The sequence below is a fragment of the Hemibagrus wyckioides genome, linkage group LG21 (genome assembly GCF_019097595.1).
Source record: "Hemibagrus wyckioides isolate EC202008001 linkage group LG21, SWU_Hwy_1.0, whole genome shotgun sequence".
Lineage (NCBI taxonomy): Eukaryota > Metazoa > Chordata > Actinopteri > Siluriformes > Bagridae > Hemibagrus > Hemibagrus wyckioides.
The window spans coordinates 2,953,744-2,969,990 of NC_080730.1; the positions used below are offsets into that span (position 1 = coordinate 2,953,744).

General features: G+C 39.6%; 1 protein-coding gene across 2 annotated transcripts; it reads right to left on the reverse strand.

Moving 5' to 3' along the window:
• Nucleotides 1-5,188: 5,188 nt before the first annotated feature.
• On the reverse strand, nt 5,189-16,037 carry cdc42 (cell division cycle 42). Of its 2 annotated transcripts, none has more exons than XM_058372929.1 (6): nt 15,882-16,036; nt 11,448-11,599; nt 11,071-11,143; nt 9,810-9,919; nt 9,529-9,726; nt 5,189-5,720 (listed from the first exon to the last, which is right to left on the reverse strand). In XM_058372929.1, the coding sequence occupies exons 2-6, from the start codon at nt 11,550-11,552 to the stop codon at nt 5,631-5,633; spliced, it is 576 nt and encodes a 191-aa protein (XP_058228912.1). In that variant the 5' UTR covers nt 11,553-11,599; nt 15,882-16,036; the 3' UTR covers nt 5,189-5,630. The 2 variants fall into 2 exon arrangements, with proteins under 2 accessions (XP_058228912.1, XP_058228913.1); XM_058372930.1 differs by having other exon boundaries at nt 5,692-7,836; nt 15,882-16,037.
• Between the last annotated feature and the right edge of the window lie 210 nt (nt 16,038-16,247).

The window sequence follows — 16,247 nt, forward strand, 5'->3', positions numbered from 1 at the left end:
CGTGTTCCTACAATACAGCCACGGTAGGTATGCACCTTCCCAAGCTCAGGCTTCACACGTTGCCATGGCGCAGATGGCCGAAGGGTGGGAGGAGAGGAGGGCCTGCGAGATGTGGGCTTTTTGATTTATGACTTTGCGATATTTCATCGCGCCATAGCTGTCTCACTCCACAGGCTCGCTTTTCAACAAATCCCGAGCATGTTTGGCTTTGACTGGCGTACGGTATCAGATGCTTCCCTCAGCCCTTTTCCAAAGCACCAGGGGCTTATCTACACTTCATCTCCCACTGCGCTGACTTACTCCTGACACGCCACTGACAGCACCATTAAGCTCAAACCGGGTTTCCCTCCGCTAGTGATATTTACAGACTTATCTAGCATTCTGTAATTGCTTTAGTGCCCCATGTTTGGCCTTTTGGTCCTAATTGGGCTTCCCAAGAGGTGCCGGGTTAAAACAAAACGTGATCAACCGTGATCGAGAAAAATGTCATCCTGAGGGAGAGCTCACACTGCTCGCGGTAGAAACGAGCGTCAAAGTGTTTGTTTTGGATTTGAGTCAGCTCTACGGCGGCTAAAATTAAGGCCAGAAAAAAGTCCAGAGCAGCCACATGGACAATCCTTCAGTCTACATGAGATGAGTAATAGCTTGTTCTATCTGATTGATGCACCATTTAAATAAGACTTTTGGGAACTGAGAGAATTTGTTAATCAAGTATGTGCAATGAAAACGGTAGATCTGGACAGTATCAATCCTGCTGTAAATCACACCGCTGAGGATTTAAGTGTAGTGCGCAAACGGCTATGTTAATTGAGAGTGATTGGGGGGAGAAGTGGTAGTACTGGTTTCCCAGTTTCTCGGTGTGGTGTGATGAGGCAGAGTTACCCTTACCGCTCAGAAGTTTATCTATACCCATTAACGCCTGCAATAAATAATGATTCATATTTTACAGCATTTGTCCGACACCCTTATCTAGAGCCATATATCTCATTTTATCTCACCCTCATTTGAGGGTGAAGAGCCTTGTTCAAGGGTCCAGACCCTTCACCTCAACATTGTCATAATTTTTATCCATTTAGAGATACTCTTAATGTTGTGAAACGTCAACAAATCATTAGTAGCTTGACATGTTACCAAAATAGCATAAAGTCCCCCCTTTTGTAGGCTCTCTGACACTGGAGACTCCTTTCAAAATTGTTAAGCAAACTTTACCAGACCAACAAACCGGTCTGTCCATCAAGCACCCAAGAGATCTGCTGTTACTATAGGAATGATGTCTTAGAACATCATATAGCATTAATACAACTTTTTTGATTAACTCTTTTTAAAGAAACCTTCTGACCAATCAGAATTGAGAATTGGACAGGCATAAACCAATCACTCCATGCACCATAAGCATCAAATAAGCATTTGAGAAGAAAAATCCTTCTCAAAAACGTCTACATCGATCAACGAGACTCGTAAATGTCGCGTGGTGAACTACGATGCTTAGAAGCATGGAGAAACGAGTTCATGTCCATGTAATGATAGCACAGCTGGCAGCCGGCTCCACAGCCGGAGCGTGGAAACTTGACTTCATGCGTGCCCATCATCCTGGCTGAACTGCCGGTGGGAGCAGCCTGTATTGTGATATTGTGATAGTGATGCTGATAACCAGGACTCTCGTGCAGGTGGTCGCCCACACCTAGTTTAAAAAAAGAATACCAGCCATTCTACATGCGCCATAATTAATCGCTTTCTGCGGCTACTTAGAGCAAGTGCTTGTTGACAGATATCATCCAAGACACTCAAGGAATGTGTAAAGGAACCCTGTACAGTCAGCTCAATACGTCCCAACCCCCCACTGGTGAAGCTTAACCCCAGGTATGTGTCGCGAGGGGCTTTGCTTTCCTTCTGTATATGGGATTTCCCCCTACTGTCAATCTCACCTAAGCATGAACGGAGGGGTTAAATCTCAGGCCAGATGAAAGCAAAGTTTTGAGTCACTGAAGCTCTGGTGTAGGTGGAGACATTTTTATGAGGAAAAACATACGTTTATCCTTACGCTCATTATGACGTGTTATGATCGTATTAGGACTCGTGTTTTTTTATAACGTGAAATGAGCTTAGCTTTGCTTTGTTTTATTGCTACACCCTTATGTGGTGTTCCAAGGAAACTTAAGCAGAAGTTCCACCCTATTGTTACTCCATATTCATCACATTTTTCTGTGGAAGGAGATGAGTGCAACTCTTTCATGCCGATCTCTGGTCATTTTCTACACCAAATCCCCATATTTATTTCCAACGGAGGGTAGATCTTTCACCTCAGAAATCTGCTGCATCATGTAACAATCCTAGACTGTTAATTTATTTACAAAAATGACCTTCACAAACTAGATGTTCTATCATTTCTATACATATTTAATACAATGTTTAATATACAAAGTTTTGTCTTTTGTACTTCTACATTCAATACATCAACAACTCCAGCTCAAACCAGCACATATCTGGATTTTTCAAACAGGTCTCATTTTCACGACCCTGTTCACCGCCAAAATAAAAAAAGAGGTTCCTTTCTAGATTCAAGCCTTGCTCTACGATGTCCTGCTGCTCGCCCACTCGTTATAATTCAAAACCGAGGAGAAAAACAAGGTAAAAAGACGACACGCATTCTCCTCTACGATGACAAGTGATCTATCAACACCTCAGGAAGGCAATGTTGATCTAGAACTAGAGTAATGCCCTGAAGTATCCCTCGTCATCCATCATGTTCCAATGCAATCTTACAGTATGTACCGACACTGACATGGACCAGCATGTTACATAGCTCAGGTCTGCTCTGCTTTTTGAACGGCCGGTGCTAACGCAAACACGTTGCATGCTTGGGTAAGCGTCCAAGGTGACTATTTAAACATATATTCAGCAAAGAATTTTTTTTGAATCTTAAGGAGAAAACACAAAAACATTACATTAAATGAATAGAAGCCAGGTCTAGTTTTTCCACAAAATGTACAAATATCCCAAATTCAAAAAAGGTTTGCTCTTTCATGGCTGATTGTGTTCAGGCAAATCCTGATGTCATGTCACACAGCTCCCTCTGCTGGCAAATATACAATGTGGTGGATTTATTTCCATCAATAAGACAAACATTTAGGGAACTCAACAGTTCTTGTTATCTGAATGAAGAACAGTCTTGGGATTTCTTAATCTCTTGCTCAAGAATCAAAAACAATGGCTTGACAAACAAGAATTAAATTGATAATATAAGTTTGTTTTGCTTTATTAAGATGCAATAAAACTTTCTGTAAAAAAAATGGGCTCAATATCAATATACACCAATCAGCCATAACATTATGACCACCTGCCTAATATCGTGTTGGTCCTGCTTTTGCTGCCAAAACAGCCCTGACCCGTCCTGCACTGTGTATTCTGACCCCTTTCTATCAGAACCAGTATTAACTTCTTCAGCAGTTTGAGCAACAGTAGCTCGTCTGTTGGATCGGATCACACGGGCCAGCCTTCGCTCCCCACGTGCATCAATGAGCCTTGACCACTCATGACCCTGTTGCCGGTTCACCACTGTTCCTTCCTTGGACCACTTTTGATAGATACTGACCACTGCAGATCGGGAACACCCCACAAGAGCTGCTGTCTTGGAGATGCTCTGGTCCAGTGGTCTAGCCATCACAATTTGGCCCTTTTGGTCAAACTCGCTCAAATCCTTACGCGTGTCCATTTTTCCTGCTTCTAACACAACTTTGAGGACAAAATGTTGACATGCTGCCTAATATATCCCACCCACTAACAGGTGCCATGATGAGATCAGTCTTATTCACTTCACCTCTCACTGCTCACAATGGTATGCCTGATCGGTGTATAATACATCTGTAAAAAAAATTAAAGAGAATAATTCTGAAAATTAATTATTGAGGAGAATCTGAGTAAAATTTCCATTACTTTACCACGAATACAGATGACCTGTCTACTAAATCCTTCACCAGTCTATTCCGTTAAACCATAAAGTCTGGAGACAACACCATTTTGAAATACAAAATAAATTGTTTATTAACATTAATTAAGCCAATCAGAAACAGAAGGAGTGTCTGTCGCTTCCAAATAGACATGCCCCACAGCAAACTCCTGTCATGATGGACAGGTTTGGGTCCAAAGCACTGATGCAAACAAACTGAATGATGGAGAAGAGAAATCCCGAAGAGAGTAACTGCTGTTGATGTTTCGATATGGTATGACGTCATAACTCATAAGAAATGTGCTTTGCTTTTCCGCTTGAAATAAAGCGGACATCACAATTTGTGCATCCATTCACAGAAAAATCACTACTTGGTCTGGAAAATACCTCGAAATTCATTCTTCCACTTACACCGTTCGTTATGTTACAAGAGCTTATCGTTAATGATCCTGATTTATTGTTGGAATTAAAAATGGTCTGGAAAAGGGGAGGGGGTGGGGTAAATAAATAAACAAACAAAAACAAACAAGGTTCTGATTCGGACCGTGTCCATCAGACAGATAGAAATAAACAATGTAAAGGCAATTAAGGTATAAGTTTAATAATCTTTAAAAGAATGCATATACAGTACAAAGGACAGACTTCATACATAGCATTTGGTCTTACACTGAAACAACAAAACAAAAAACAAAAACAGGTGATAAACGACAGGAAATCAGATCAACCTTGATCCACCTGGGCAACTCATACACTAGCAAACATGGTGTCATTGAGGAGGGGTGGGGGGGGACCTCAATTTGATCCATTATCACTATTTTTTTGCATCGCCTATTGAACGACAGGTGGATCAGTGTTTCTGGGATCCGGCCCACAAGTGATGAAAACGAAGAGTGATGACAAATTAGAGGGGGGGGGGGGGCGACGAAAGGTGGAGACTACAACATGTCAGCTTACATTATTAATTAAAGAAGTAGTTAACCTATGTAAAGGAAACCAGAGATGCTTACCTCCATGCATTACAAGTTTTCTAAGGAAAATAAAACAAAACACAAAACGAAAAATGCTTCTGTGGTCCCGTGCGATGCAGTGGGACACGCCGCTTGTTCTGCTAACACTGTTAAAAGTTCCCTGCGTGAGAAAACCCGATTCTGTGCGACAAGTCCTTTATTATAATCCGCTCTTATTTACATGGTTACTCTTTCGATCCGCCTACGACGTGGGAATATTGGCAAAGAAAGAGGGTTGTTTTTTTTTTTTTTTTATTTTTATCAAGCACTTCTGGTGTCATTCTAGTGTAAAAGTAGAGGTTAGAGGTTTAACTCCAACTACACAGGAGGATTCACAAAGCTACTAGCGTATGCCTCTTATGCTAGTAACCGTTCCCGCCTCACGCATCAGTCAGCGATTAGCCGTTAAAAACTTGGTTAAATGACAAAAAACATCCACGTCTCTACGGTTTGCTGTGAAATAACACGCTTACGATGTAAATCTAGATTAATCCGTGATGATAGGGAGCTCGAAAAACAGATCCGAGCCCTGTGTGTGTGTGTGTGTGCAGGGTATTCTTTTGATTATATTTATTGCAGAGCAAGAAAAATTTTTTTAACTCACTTTTTTTTTTTAGGCATTGCTTTTTAAGAGTATAAAGCTGTGGGCCAGCCTTAGCAAGAAAGAAAAAGGGCGCTCATAGCAGCACGCATTTACGCTTCTTCTTGGGCTCAGGGGGCTCCAGGGCTGCCAAAATCGCCTCATCAAATACATTCTTTAGGCCTTTCTGTGGACACAAAGCAGGGAAGAAATGGAGACTCAATGTGGGTCAACAATGAGGCAGACAAAAAAAATAAAAATAAATAAAAAAAATGAGGGAATAAACCAGACGGTGCTGCAATAATGTGAAAGATTTTGATGCAAAGAAACAAATTAATGAAGTTTTACATGCTTGAAGGATTCTGGAACAAGAAAGTAGGTCATCTTAAAGGAGTTAATGCAGAGGTTTTAAAAATAAATAAATAAACAAAATCAATCTTTTCCTTAAAGTCACAATTTACATAGAGTGGTTTGGTTTGGATTCAGACATACTAAAAACAAAGTGGACGTGATACAAACAGAGCTCAGAGACACGGAAGGGCTGGTCAGGGAGATGCAAAAATACAAACAGGAGGAAATAAGATATATATTTATGAAGGAAACAGCAGCTAAAATAAAACTCATGATCATTACAATAAAACATGATCTGTGAGGAGAGGGAGAAAGCAATGCAGGACACTGGAACAGCAGCTCGTGAGCTCCAAAATAAAACGCATGATCTGGGAGGAGAGGGAGAAAGCAATGCTGACGGATCAGGGCCATGACGGAAACACAGCCAAAATAAAACAAAAAAAATAAATAAATAAATAGCCAGCTTAGACAAGCAGGATTTCATGATTAAATGCTGGGGCTATTATTATTATTATAATATTTTAAAATTATTTTTATTCCTAGCACCCTACCCTACTCCTTACATATTTATATATTTCCTTTGGTGTATGTGTTTAAGCTTAATGTGCATCATGCACCTTGATGATAACTATAACGTACCATGTGCTCACCTGTCGCACTCCACAAATTGACCACAGAATAATTTTAGGTGGATTATTAAGCATGGACAAAAGCATGGATCAAAGTCTGAAGCACACAATTATATAAAAATGTCTTCGCAAGCTGTGGAGTTTTCTTTGTCATTCATTTCCTTCATTATTCACTAAATTCCAGTGTACACAAAGCCAGCTCCATGACCTGGTGTGTTAAGTTTGGAGTAGAAGACCTGACTCCTGGCCTGACTCCAACACCTGTAGCATCTGGAGTTTCCTTTCTCTCATATCAACCCATTTCCCTTGCATTTGTGAACGCTTTTCTAAGTAACAGATCTATGATTGATCCACCTCAGTGAGAAAACTCATGAGAAATCTCTTTATAAAAAGAAAAAAAAAAAAGGATTAGTATCACAGCATGACACACACACACACACACAGTGCTATGAAAGACAAAAGCTTGCTGTGTCATCAGATACAAAAGAGCAAGCTCACGCAGATACTCGGTGAACAAGAACCTGTGTTGTGTCCCGTACGGCGTATGAATTGACGACACACTCAAGATGGCGATTTTAGCTGACCTTTATTAATGACACAAATCATTTCACAAGATTAGAAGTCAATTCCAAGACGGTGCACCTGATCAATGGCACCTGATTTGCAAGGTTTAGCCTTCATATTATGTTCAGAATGTAATTCCTATGATACAACGATTGCAGTATAAAATAATACATCGAAATAAGGAATGAAGAGGAGAAAGATAGAGACTTGAGCGCAATGTGTTGAGCTGCTTGATCAGTGTACCTCTTTGGCTCCGCCCACTCTCTCAGACGGTGGAGGAAAGAAAAAAAATACAAACGAGAAAGCGACAACTGAGGTGTGCCATCATCGGTGTTACAGGTTTTTTGGGGGTGGGGGGGTGGTGGTTAAAACGACAGCAAACCAAAAAAAAAAAAAGGTAATGTAGTAATAATAATTCTCCACAACCGGAGAGGACAAAACAACCTCCATTTAATAGAAGAGGTGAGAAAAATGACAAAAGGAAATCTTAAGTTAAATGATTGCAGAGAGAGAGAGAGAGAGAGAGAGAGATGAAAAGAAAAAAAAAAACTTCATTACTATGAAGCAAGAAAGTTTCTTTTGTTAGCATTCGGGAGCAAGAGGTAAACTAGGAAGCAGCAAACATCTGGGGGAGAAGTTAGACGTAATAAAGAAAGAGAAAACGAGAGTTTAGAATATACAGCACTTCCGTTTTCGCTGCGTTTCGGGCGGTTCGAGAGCAGCTAGGATAGCTTCGTCAAATACATTCTTCAGACCTCTCTACAAAGACAGAGGAAGAAGGGAAAAGAAGAAGCAGCAAGGTTAGCAGTTACAGCAAACAGACGTTGAGAGAGAAAAAAAAACAGAACAGAAGAACAGTTGAAGACAGGTACAAGAAAAGTGCTAGACTACCGCGGCGGTGCGATGCAAGTCTGCGACGAGGAAGGAAACCCAAAGAACCGCAGGGGCACAGAATGTAAATGAGATGGGAGGCGGGGTCGATGGGGGAGGGACGCGTGTCAAAAGCTCTTGCACCATTGCCGGAGAAGCTTGTGAATTTGCAACTATCAGAGCTCGAGATCGTCTTTCCTTCCTTCTTTTAGATTTGTCTGTAATGTTGTACAGCGATGTATTTTTAAAAAAATTAGAAGTTCTTTAGTATGCTTCCAGATCAGGAGGATCAGACGAGAAACACTTAATGACCAGCTCACCTCATGCATTATGCTGAAAATAATCGCCGCATCTTAAACATCAACGGTGGACAAATCTAATGTTTTTGTTAAGTAAAAGCTTGGAGAAGTAATACAACAATATATTAAGGTCGTTAGCTAGGAAAATGAAGGCAGACATGAACAAGGTTTCGGCTATGAGAACTTGCATTCTGTTCTCGCATCACGTTTAAAAGACATCTAGCGAGCATCTTTATTTTAATACGTTTAAAACAGGATGTGATCGCTAATAATACACTGCACATATTTGGCCCATCATTACAATCTTTGTATCAAATCAATCATCAGAATATGACCAAATATGGGGCGGAGCTTGTTTGGCTCGAAAGAGCCCGTTTGTCCTGTTCGCATTAGTATTCTGAAAGTTGAGGGTGTGGTCACTGACAGGAAGAGGAGTCCATACAAATTCATACAGTCGTCGGTCAAGAACTGTAAGTTTGATCAAGTTGAAATTTGGTGTAGAGCTAATCTGCTAAGAGAATTTTAAACATTTAAAACAAAAATACAAGCCTATCATCAGCCAACCAGAATTCAGCAGGCATTTCAGAAGATTAGCAGTGAGTGATCACCACAAATCTTCCTAAATATTGGTAGCAACTGGGGTTGCCATTTGCTCAGACTGCTTGGCCCCAAAATATCAAAACATGCAGCTATATTTATGCTAAGTTTAGAGTTTCTACATTGCCGATTTCTTCCTCCTATTTGTGCATACATAAGCATTAGTGTATACAAATAGGAGAATTATGTGAAAGAGATTATAAATAAAATCCTAATATGCTGGACACATTCTCAACTTTTTTAAAAAAAAAAAAAAAAAAAATAAGCTACTGATTTGTCCACCTCTGGATAATCGAACACACAGTGCCAACATACCCAGCAAACCGAACCTGGAGGAAAAGCTCGGAGAGAAATCTCAGCACTGTAAATGAAGTAACTACATGGCAAAAAACACCACAATGAAATGAAGCAACTGTGTCTCTGAGCCTCTGTACAAATTCTTCCACTTTGTTCCTCGGCAACTTACCTCTTAGCAGAAGTCATAATGAGCATCAACGAATAATTTACACTTAAGCCTTAATTCAAAACTAATAAAGCAATAATCTGCACAAACGTGACAAACATCCAAAAAAATCGATGTGGATGCGCTTGTTAATCCGCTCTCACTGCATTTCCTTAAATTGTACAATCGGCAGCAATCCTAACATGTTTGAAAGTGACCAAGTAACTGAGCGATCTGGATTACCTGCGTGAGAGCGGAGCACTCCACATACTTGACGGCCTTCAGGTCCCTGGCCAGCTTCTCGGCTGTCTCCGGAGTGATCGGCTTCTGTTTGTTCTTTGCAAGCTTCTCGATGGTGGACGGGTCATCTCTCAGATCAATCTGCGTCCCCACAAGCAGGAAGGGGGTCTTTGGACAGTGGTGGGTGATCTCCGGTACCCACTGAGGAGGAGACAGATGTTCTTACGTTAGAGACAAGACAGATAAGGAGGATCAAGGAGAATCTTGTCGAGTTCAAGACCAACCTTTTCTTTGACGTTTTCGAATGAAGAAGGGGAAACGACGGAGAAACAGACTAAGAAAACATCTGTTTGGGGGTAACTCAGAGGTCGTAATCTATCGTAATCTTCCTGACCTGTAGGAAAAAAGTGAAACAGGGTTAAGTCTAGACAGAGAACACAAACTGCAGCCAAGATAGAAGTTAATTTCTTAAAATTCCAGGCATCTACTCATGTATAAGACTTTTAAAAATCTCTGGAAGTAGCTGAACCCTACCACGGTAGTGAGAAAGTGATTCGACACTGAATTGACTCAATAGACAGGAAGCGAATCATTTGCATCACATTCTTTTACTTCCCAATTATTTGCTAAACTAAGCCTTAAGCCACAGGACAGAGCTGTAGTGCTGCCGACGCTGGATGAACATAATACTCTGCACATGGCGAACCTCAGAATCATCATGAACGTCTGCTCATGTTTTATTTGACCTTTCATCTGGAGGAAAACCAAACAATGAGCACCGGTTCCTCGAGCCCTCTGTTCACCACTAACCGAATTACCAGCACTTTTTCCTGACAGAAAACTAGAAATGAATCTGCACCTTGACCCCCCTTATATTTATGCTGTCAAGGGACAAAGACAAAAGGATGCATCACAAATATTTATGTACTCCAATCACAGCTCTAGAGACTTTACAATTTCTCTCTGTGTGTCTTAGTGACACATTGTGTGACATGGTGAAGAAACGAAGGTATGACGAGCTGTGAAAGTGAATGTCCAAAATACTGGGAACATTTCATCACTAAAACGTCCAGATGTGACAGGCACATGCAGCAATTAGGGATGGGTGATGTGACAAAAAATAAAAAAGAGCCTCGGTGATGTATTGCTGAAAGTTGATACTGTGAAACATTAACATTTGTCAAAATTGGCCCACTCTTACACCACGCAGATTTCTTACTGAAATCAGAATCCTGACTACACAAGCCGGCAACCACATACTTTACGCACTCAAGCGTAAGAAAGGAAGTACGAAAGGAAGCTGTGGGATCAGACCACTCAATAACAGACCCTCCAGTCCGTTTACACGCGTCCGGAAAACCGTCAGAGCTCACGGCACCTTTCATGAGCACGCCTGGAATGCAGTGACGCACTGTGTTTTTATTCCTACAACAATGATGATGAGCAGTCCTGCGCTAAGCAACACCGCTGTTCCTCCCAGTCCTGTATGAATCAGTGTCTCGTCAGACAACATGATTTATTTTTAATCTTCTGAATGTTCTGTACCTGCAGTGTCAAACAGTCCCAGGGTGTAGGGCTCTCCTCCAATCATAACCGTAACTGCATAGTTATCGAAGACCTGAAAACAACCACATTTTTTATGTATACATACACACACACACACACACACATATATATATATATATATATATATATATATATAAACAAACATACACACACACCAGAATACAAGAACGACACATTTAAAAGTAATCAACATGACATTATTTCCTTCAAAAGAATATTTAAAAAAAAAAAGAAAGGGAGCCAAAAAGAGGGAGAAGAGAGAGTGAGAGACAGACAAAAAGAGAGAGAGAGAAATAACAAAACGAGGGAAAAGGTGAGCGAGAGAGAGAGAGAGAGAGAGAGAGAGAGCTACTCACCGTTGGTACATATTCAGAGGGGAATTTGTTAGTTGTGTAGGAGATTAATAGGCAGGTTTTACCAACGGCACCATCGCCAACCACGACGCACTTGATCGTCTGCATAACTGTGCTTTGTTTTAGTTTAACAGTCCACACTTCTCATTCAAGATCTGCAAAACAGAACAGGATTTGCACGGAGTAACATTAGATCACAATCACTTAACGAAGGGAAATAACAGGGACGTGAACTGCTGGTTGAAGTGTGATTAAAACAACGCAATATTAAACTAAAAACCATTAAACTAACATGTCTAACACCACATGAGAGGCTCGTGGAAATACTCATAACATACTCTACATGCGGGTGACAGAAGGATATAAAAGCACTAGATCACATTAAGCCATTTATTTTCCCAGCAGGGTTTGCTTACACTTAACCCCTATTCGGACTGGATTAAATTATCAGGGTGACGTCTATAATCTTTTATTTTTTGTCTACACGCTTCAATCACAACATGCAGGCCACGCAGTCGAAAATCTAGCAGGAGTAGAGATGCTCAGAAGAAAGCGGAGAACAGATGTGGCTGATCCTGGAGAAAATAACATCGCAGCGTTATTGGACCTGTAAAACGCCAAATGACCCCATAACCACACGTACCCAAATCCAGAAAGGGCTTTAGAGGAGCTCAGAATCAATCTAAAGCTCTTCTGGCCGATCCTCTTCATCCTTTAATAGGCGTGGCCTGCTCAGGATGACACCAACCGAGGCATGAAGAATCAACACCAAGGAGCACTGATGCTGTCAGAGCTTAACTCTTTACGAAAACGCTAGCTTTTCCATTTGCTGCATATTTCCTTGTCTAATGATGTAGTTTTCTCTGAGCCTCTGATGAACGCAATTTATCATGGTTAAGACGCAACAGCTATAATCCCACACTACTGACCACCGGTCAGTAACATGAAGACGTGAGGCGGGAGGGAAAGAAAAACTCTTCACAGAGGAATGTAGTCTGTGCTAGTGCAGGCTTTTCATCAGAGAAACACGCATCATGAACCTCTAATCGAGGGTGTGTAACACTTCACCCCAGGGGTTTTTGCTTTGGATGAAGATCGCCTTGAAAAATTTTATGACCAGTGATTTGGACAGCAATATTAGGGACAGCATAGCGTGGACGTGAAACAGCAGTATATTACAGACGATAACAGCCTTGCTCTTGTAAATGATAGTGGACATACTTTTAATGCATAGTAATTAAACACTAATTAACCAAACACACTAATTAACATGTAAACTGCCTGACATACATGTTATTAGCTCTGCTTTATATTCATTTGTTTTTAGAAAAGTTAGCACTCTCACCAGACACACCACTGATCTGATACTCCAGTTTTATCTGTGTGACATTTCCGTAAACATTTAATTAGACGCTGAACACGACAAGATAGGATGAAACGACTTATGAGTTTTTCTTCCATGTTTAAGTATACGATAGACAGGTGAGAGTTGACCATTTGGAATACGCCTTATTGACTCATATCAAACTTGCATAGAGTTAGGGAAAATCCCAGCTCGTGTGCGGAACTCGCAGCTAAATGAAGATGAAAGTGAATGAAGGAGAAGACACTTAATTAAATAACAATTTTCAAAAATGTGATCTGTTTATGATTTCAAATTTAAGAAAAATAATTCTGGAATCTTTTTAAACACTTGAAGTGGAACAAATGAATCTTGGAAATAGATAAATTATTAAATATTTATTAAACACTTTGAAATCTTATTTTCATGGCCTTGCTTAAGACGCAATGCTAAAGAATATATAACGGTAAAAACACGAGCGATGTGAATATTTTTCGTTAGCCACGCGATTAACTAAAATTAACGCCGGTCCTTATTTGACCAGATCTCATAAGCATGGAGTGTATATTACAATCAGACATTCCAGCAGGACAGATCACATTAAATCGTTCTTAATAATTTCCCGAGCATCTATTCCATTATAAACTCACTACAGATCAACAAGCAGAGCACAGAGCAGCCTGCTCCTCCTACTTGGCCTTATTATGGGTCACTGCAGCTTTAAGCTCTGGCATAACGTCATCTATCTGTTCAGCTGCGACCGTGCACACACACTTGCAGAAAGAAAAACACGAGACTTGAGAAGTGACCTGAGGCTGTAACAGGCACAGAGAGGCAGAGAAAGCGCATCATTCTCTCGCTCTGTATTCTGTAGAAGAGGAAGCTCGAGGTCTCTGTTGGGTTTTCTTTCGCCTCACAATTTAGAGAGAGAGAAGGAGAGCACAGATGCAGAACCACAGATGGAGCAGGGCAGGGAGGGACAACCGTTTCCTTCCAACATTCTGCGGAAGTCAGGCTTGACATCCTTGCGCTATTTCGGTGGAGTCCACCCAAATGAGCTCTTTTTCTCGCTCGTCGCTCGGGTGGGTATTGTTATTAGGAGACCACGTCGGCAGTGTAAAAAAAAATCAGGATGTGCGACAGTCGCCATTCTGGAAACTTACATCCTTTTCGCATATTTAACACTCTTATGAGTTAAATTTACAAGAACTCCCATGAAGTGACAAGCGCAAGCTAGATCACGTAGATCTGGAGGAAATTCAGACACATTGGATTCAAGATGAAGGCCACGACTGAAACACAGGACTTTTAGGAAGGGTCACGTCAGCTACACAACCATAAACACACACAAGCTGCAGATAGACAGATTCACTCAAAGACGGCTCTCTTCCTAAAACAGCTTTATTTCTCTCCGTTTGGAAAAAAACAGCCAAATTAACAAGCCACGGTTGCATTTGGTTAAAACACACAAGCCTAGAAGAAACTTCACACACATCTGTCTACTTACATCCTTCCTGCTGATCTCTCCTTTATTTTAAAATCTTATAGATAAGCCATGTGTTCATCTGCAGTAACAACAATCAATCAGCTTTAGGTTTATAAAGCAAGACCTTAGCAAAGACTGTTTGTGTAAAAAACATCGGCGTTATACATCGTCAAAGTGTCCGAATCCAGAATATTAGATGAAATGGATTAAGACACTACGATAAATAATAACAAAAACATATGCTATTCATCTACAATTAAGACTCAAGTGAACCCGAGGCCGAAATATATCTGTCGCATCGTCACACCTTGAGAATAAATGAACAATAATGGGTGTAAATATTTCTATAAATAGAACGAGGATGAAAAACAAAACATCCAGATTTTTTGTTTATTTATTACAACTTTTTATAGTCCAGATTTGTTTGAGCCAGTGATCAAATTTTACAACCTAGAATTAAAAAATTATATTAAATATTTTAATTAGTGTGAAGTTAATTATGCAATTCATTAAAATATTTCTGCAAAAAGAAAGAGGAAAACCATTATTATTAATTATTTTCATCCAGATTTTTTAAGCCAGTGATCAAAGAAAATTCTAGTAAATATTTTAATAAGTGTTAATTAAATTAATAATTTAAATATTTTTGTAAACAGGAAACCATACAATTATATAAAATTACTTTTAAAAGAATATGACCTTTTCTATGTTTTGATTCAGATATTTTTGGAGCATGGACCAGGTTTACATTCTGGATTATCTGAACTATATTAAATATTTTATTAAATATATAAACAGCAATATAATAACAGACACTGGGCAGCAATTTTTGCAAATTTTTTAAAGCTCATTTCTCTCATCTGATGCAAATGATTTACTCTGGTCTTTAGATATCTAACTAAATGTTTTAATAATCTGAATTTATCTGGATTTTAAAAAGGAAGAGTTGAGACTTTTTTCGCCCCACATTGAAACCATTAAGTTTAATAAGGTTAGGATCATCATGATGATTATTTGGGGTGGCTAACTTTGTTTCCCTGGCTAGCTACCTAACTTTGTCAGAATCAATTAGGGTCACTGGCTAAAATTATATATAAAATAAAACTTTAAATTAAACACTAAAGAAAAGATAAGGAATTAAGTTAAATGAAGCCCTGAGGCTAGATGACGGAACTCAGCCGGTAAAGCTAGTTACGTTCTATAGCTTAGCTTGTTAGCTAGTTAGCATTTGACAGAAATGCCTCCTCACTTCCAATGTAATGATGTCACACTGATGGACAATCAAATATCAGGTCATTCAAAAGATATTTCAATGTTTACCGCATAAATAATCGCTATAATGGGTAAACAAGCTCGACTTTTCAGAGATATACATAAATATACAAATCTATCATTTTCTCACCAGAAACTCGCTAGCATGGCTGCTAACTTTTAACGGATGTCATTTGAGATGCTTTGTTAAGACGAAAACCGGTCGTTCACAATTTCCTCACACGCGACACAATTTTTCTAAGATGTTACGCTTAGGAAGAGATCTATGACATTACTGAAACGTTTAAAAAAACCAAAGAAATAAGATAAATAAATGTTGGATTTCGGTTCTACTTACCGTATTCCGCTCTGTTTGTTTCTCTGCGCCGGGCGTTGGCAGCTCGCGCACGGGGTTTCCCAGCGATAAGAGCAGGGGCATGAGCCCTCACCGGAACAGCGCCATTTTACTGAACTTAAATATTACAGAAAATAAATAAATTCTTATCTTTTCTTATATATACAATGTAGAAAGAAATAAACATCAGGAAAGACCATGGAATTAGAAGGTGTGTCCAAACTTTTGACTGGTAGTGTATATATATGTATATATATATATATATATATATATATATATATATATATATATATATATATATATATATATATATATGTATATATACTTTCTATAGTTCATTTACAACTTATACCATTTAAAATTACATTC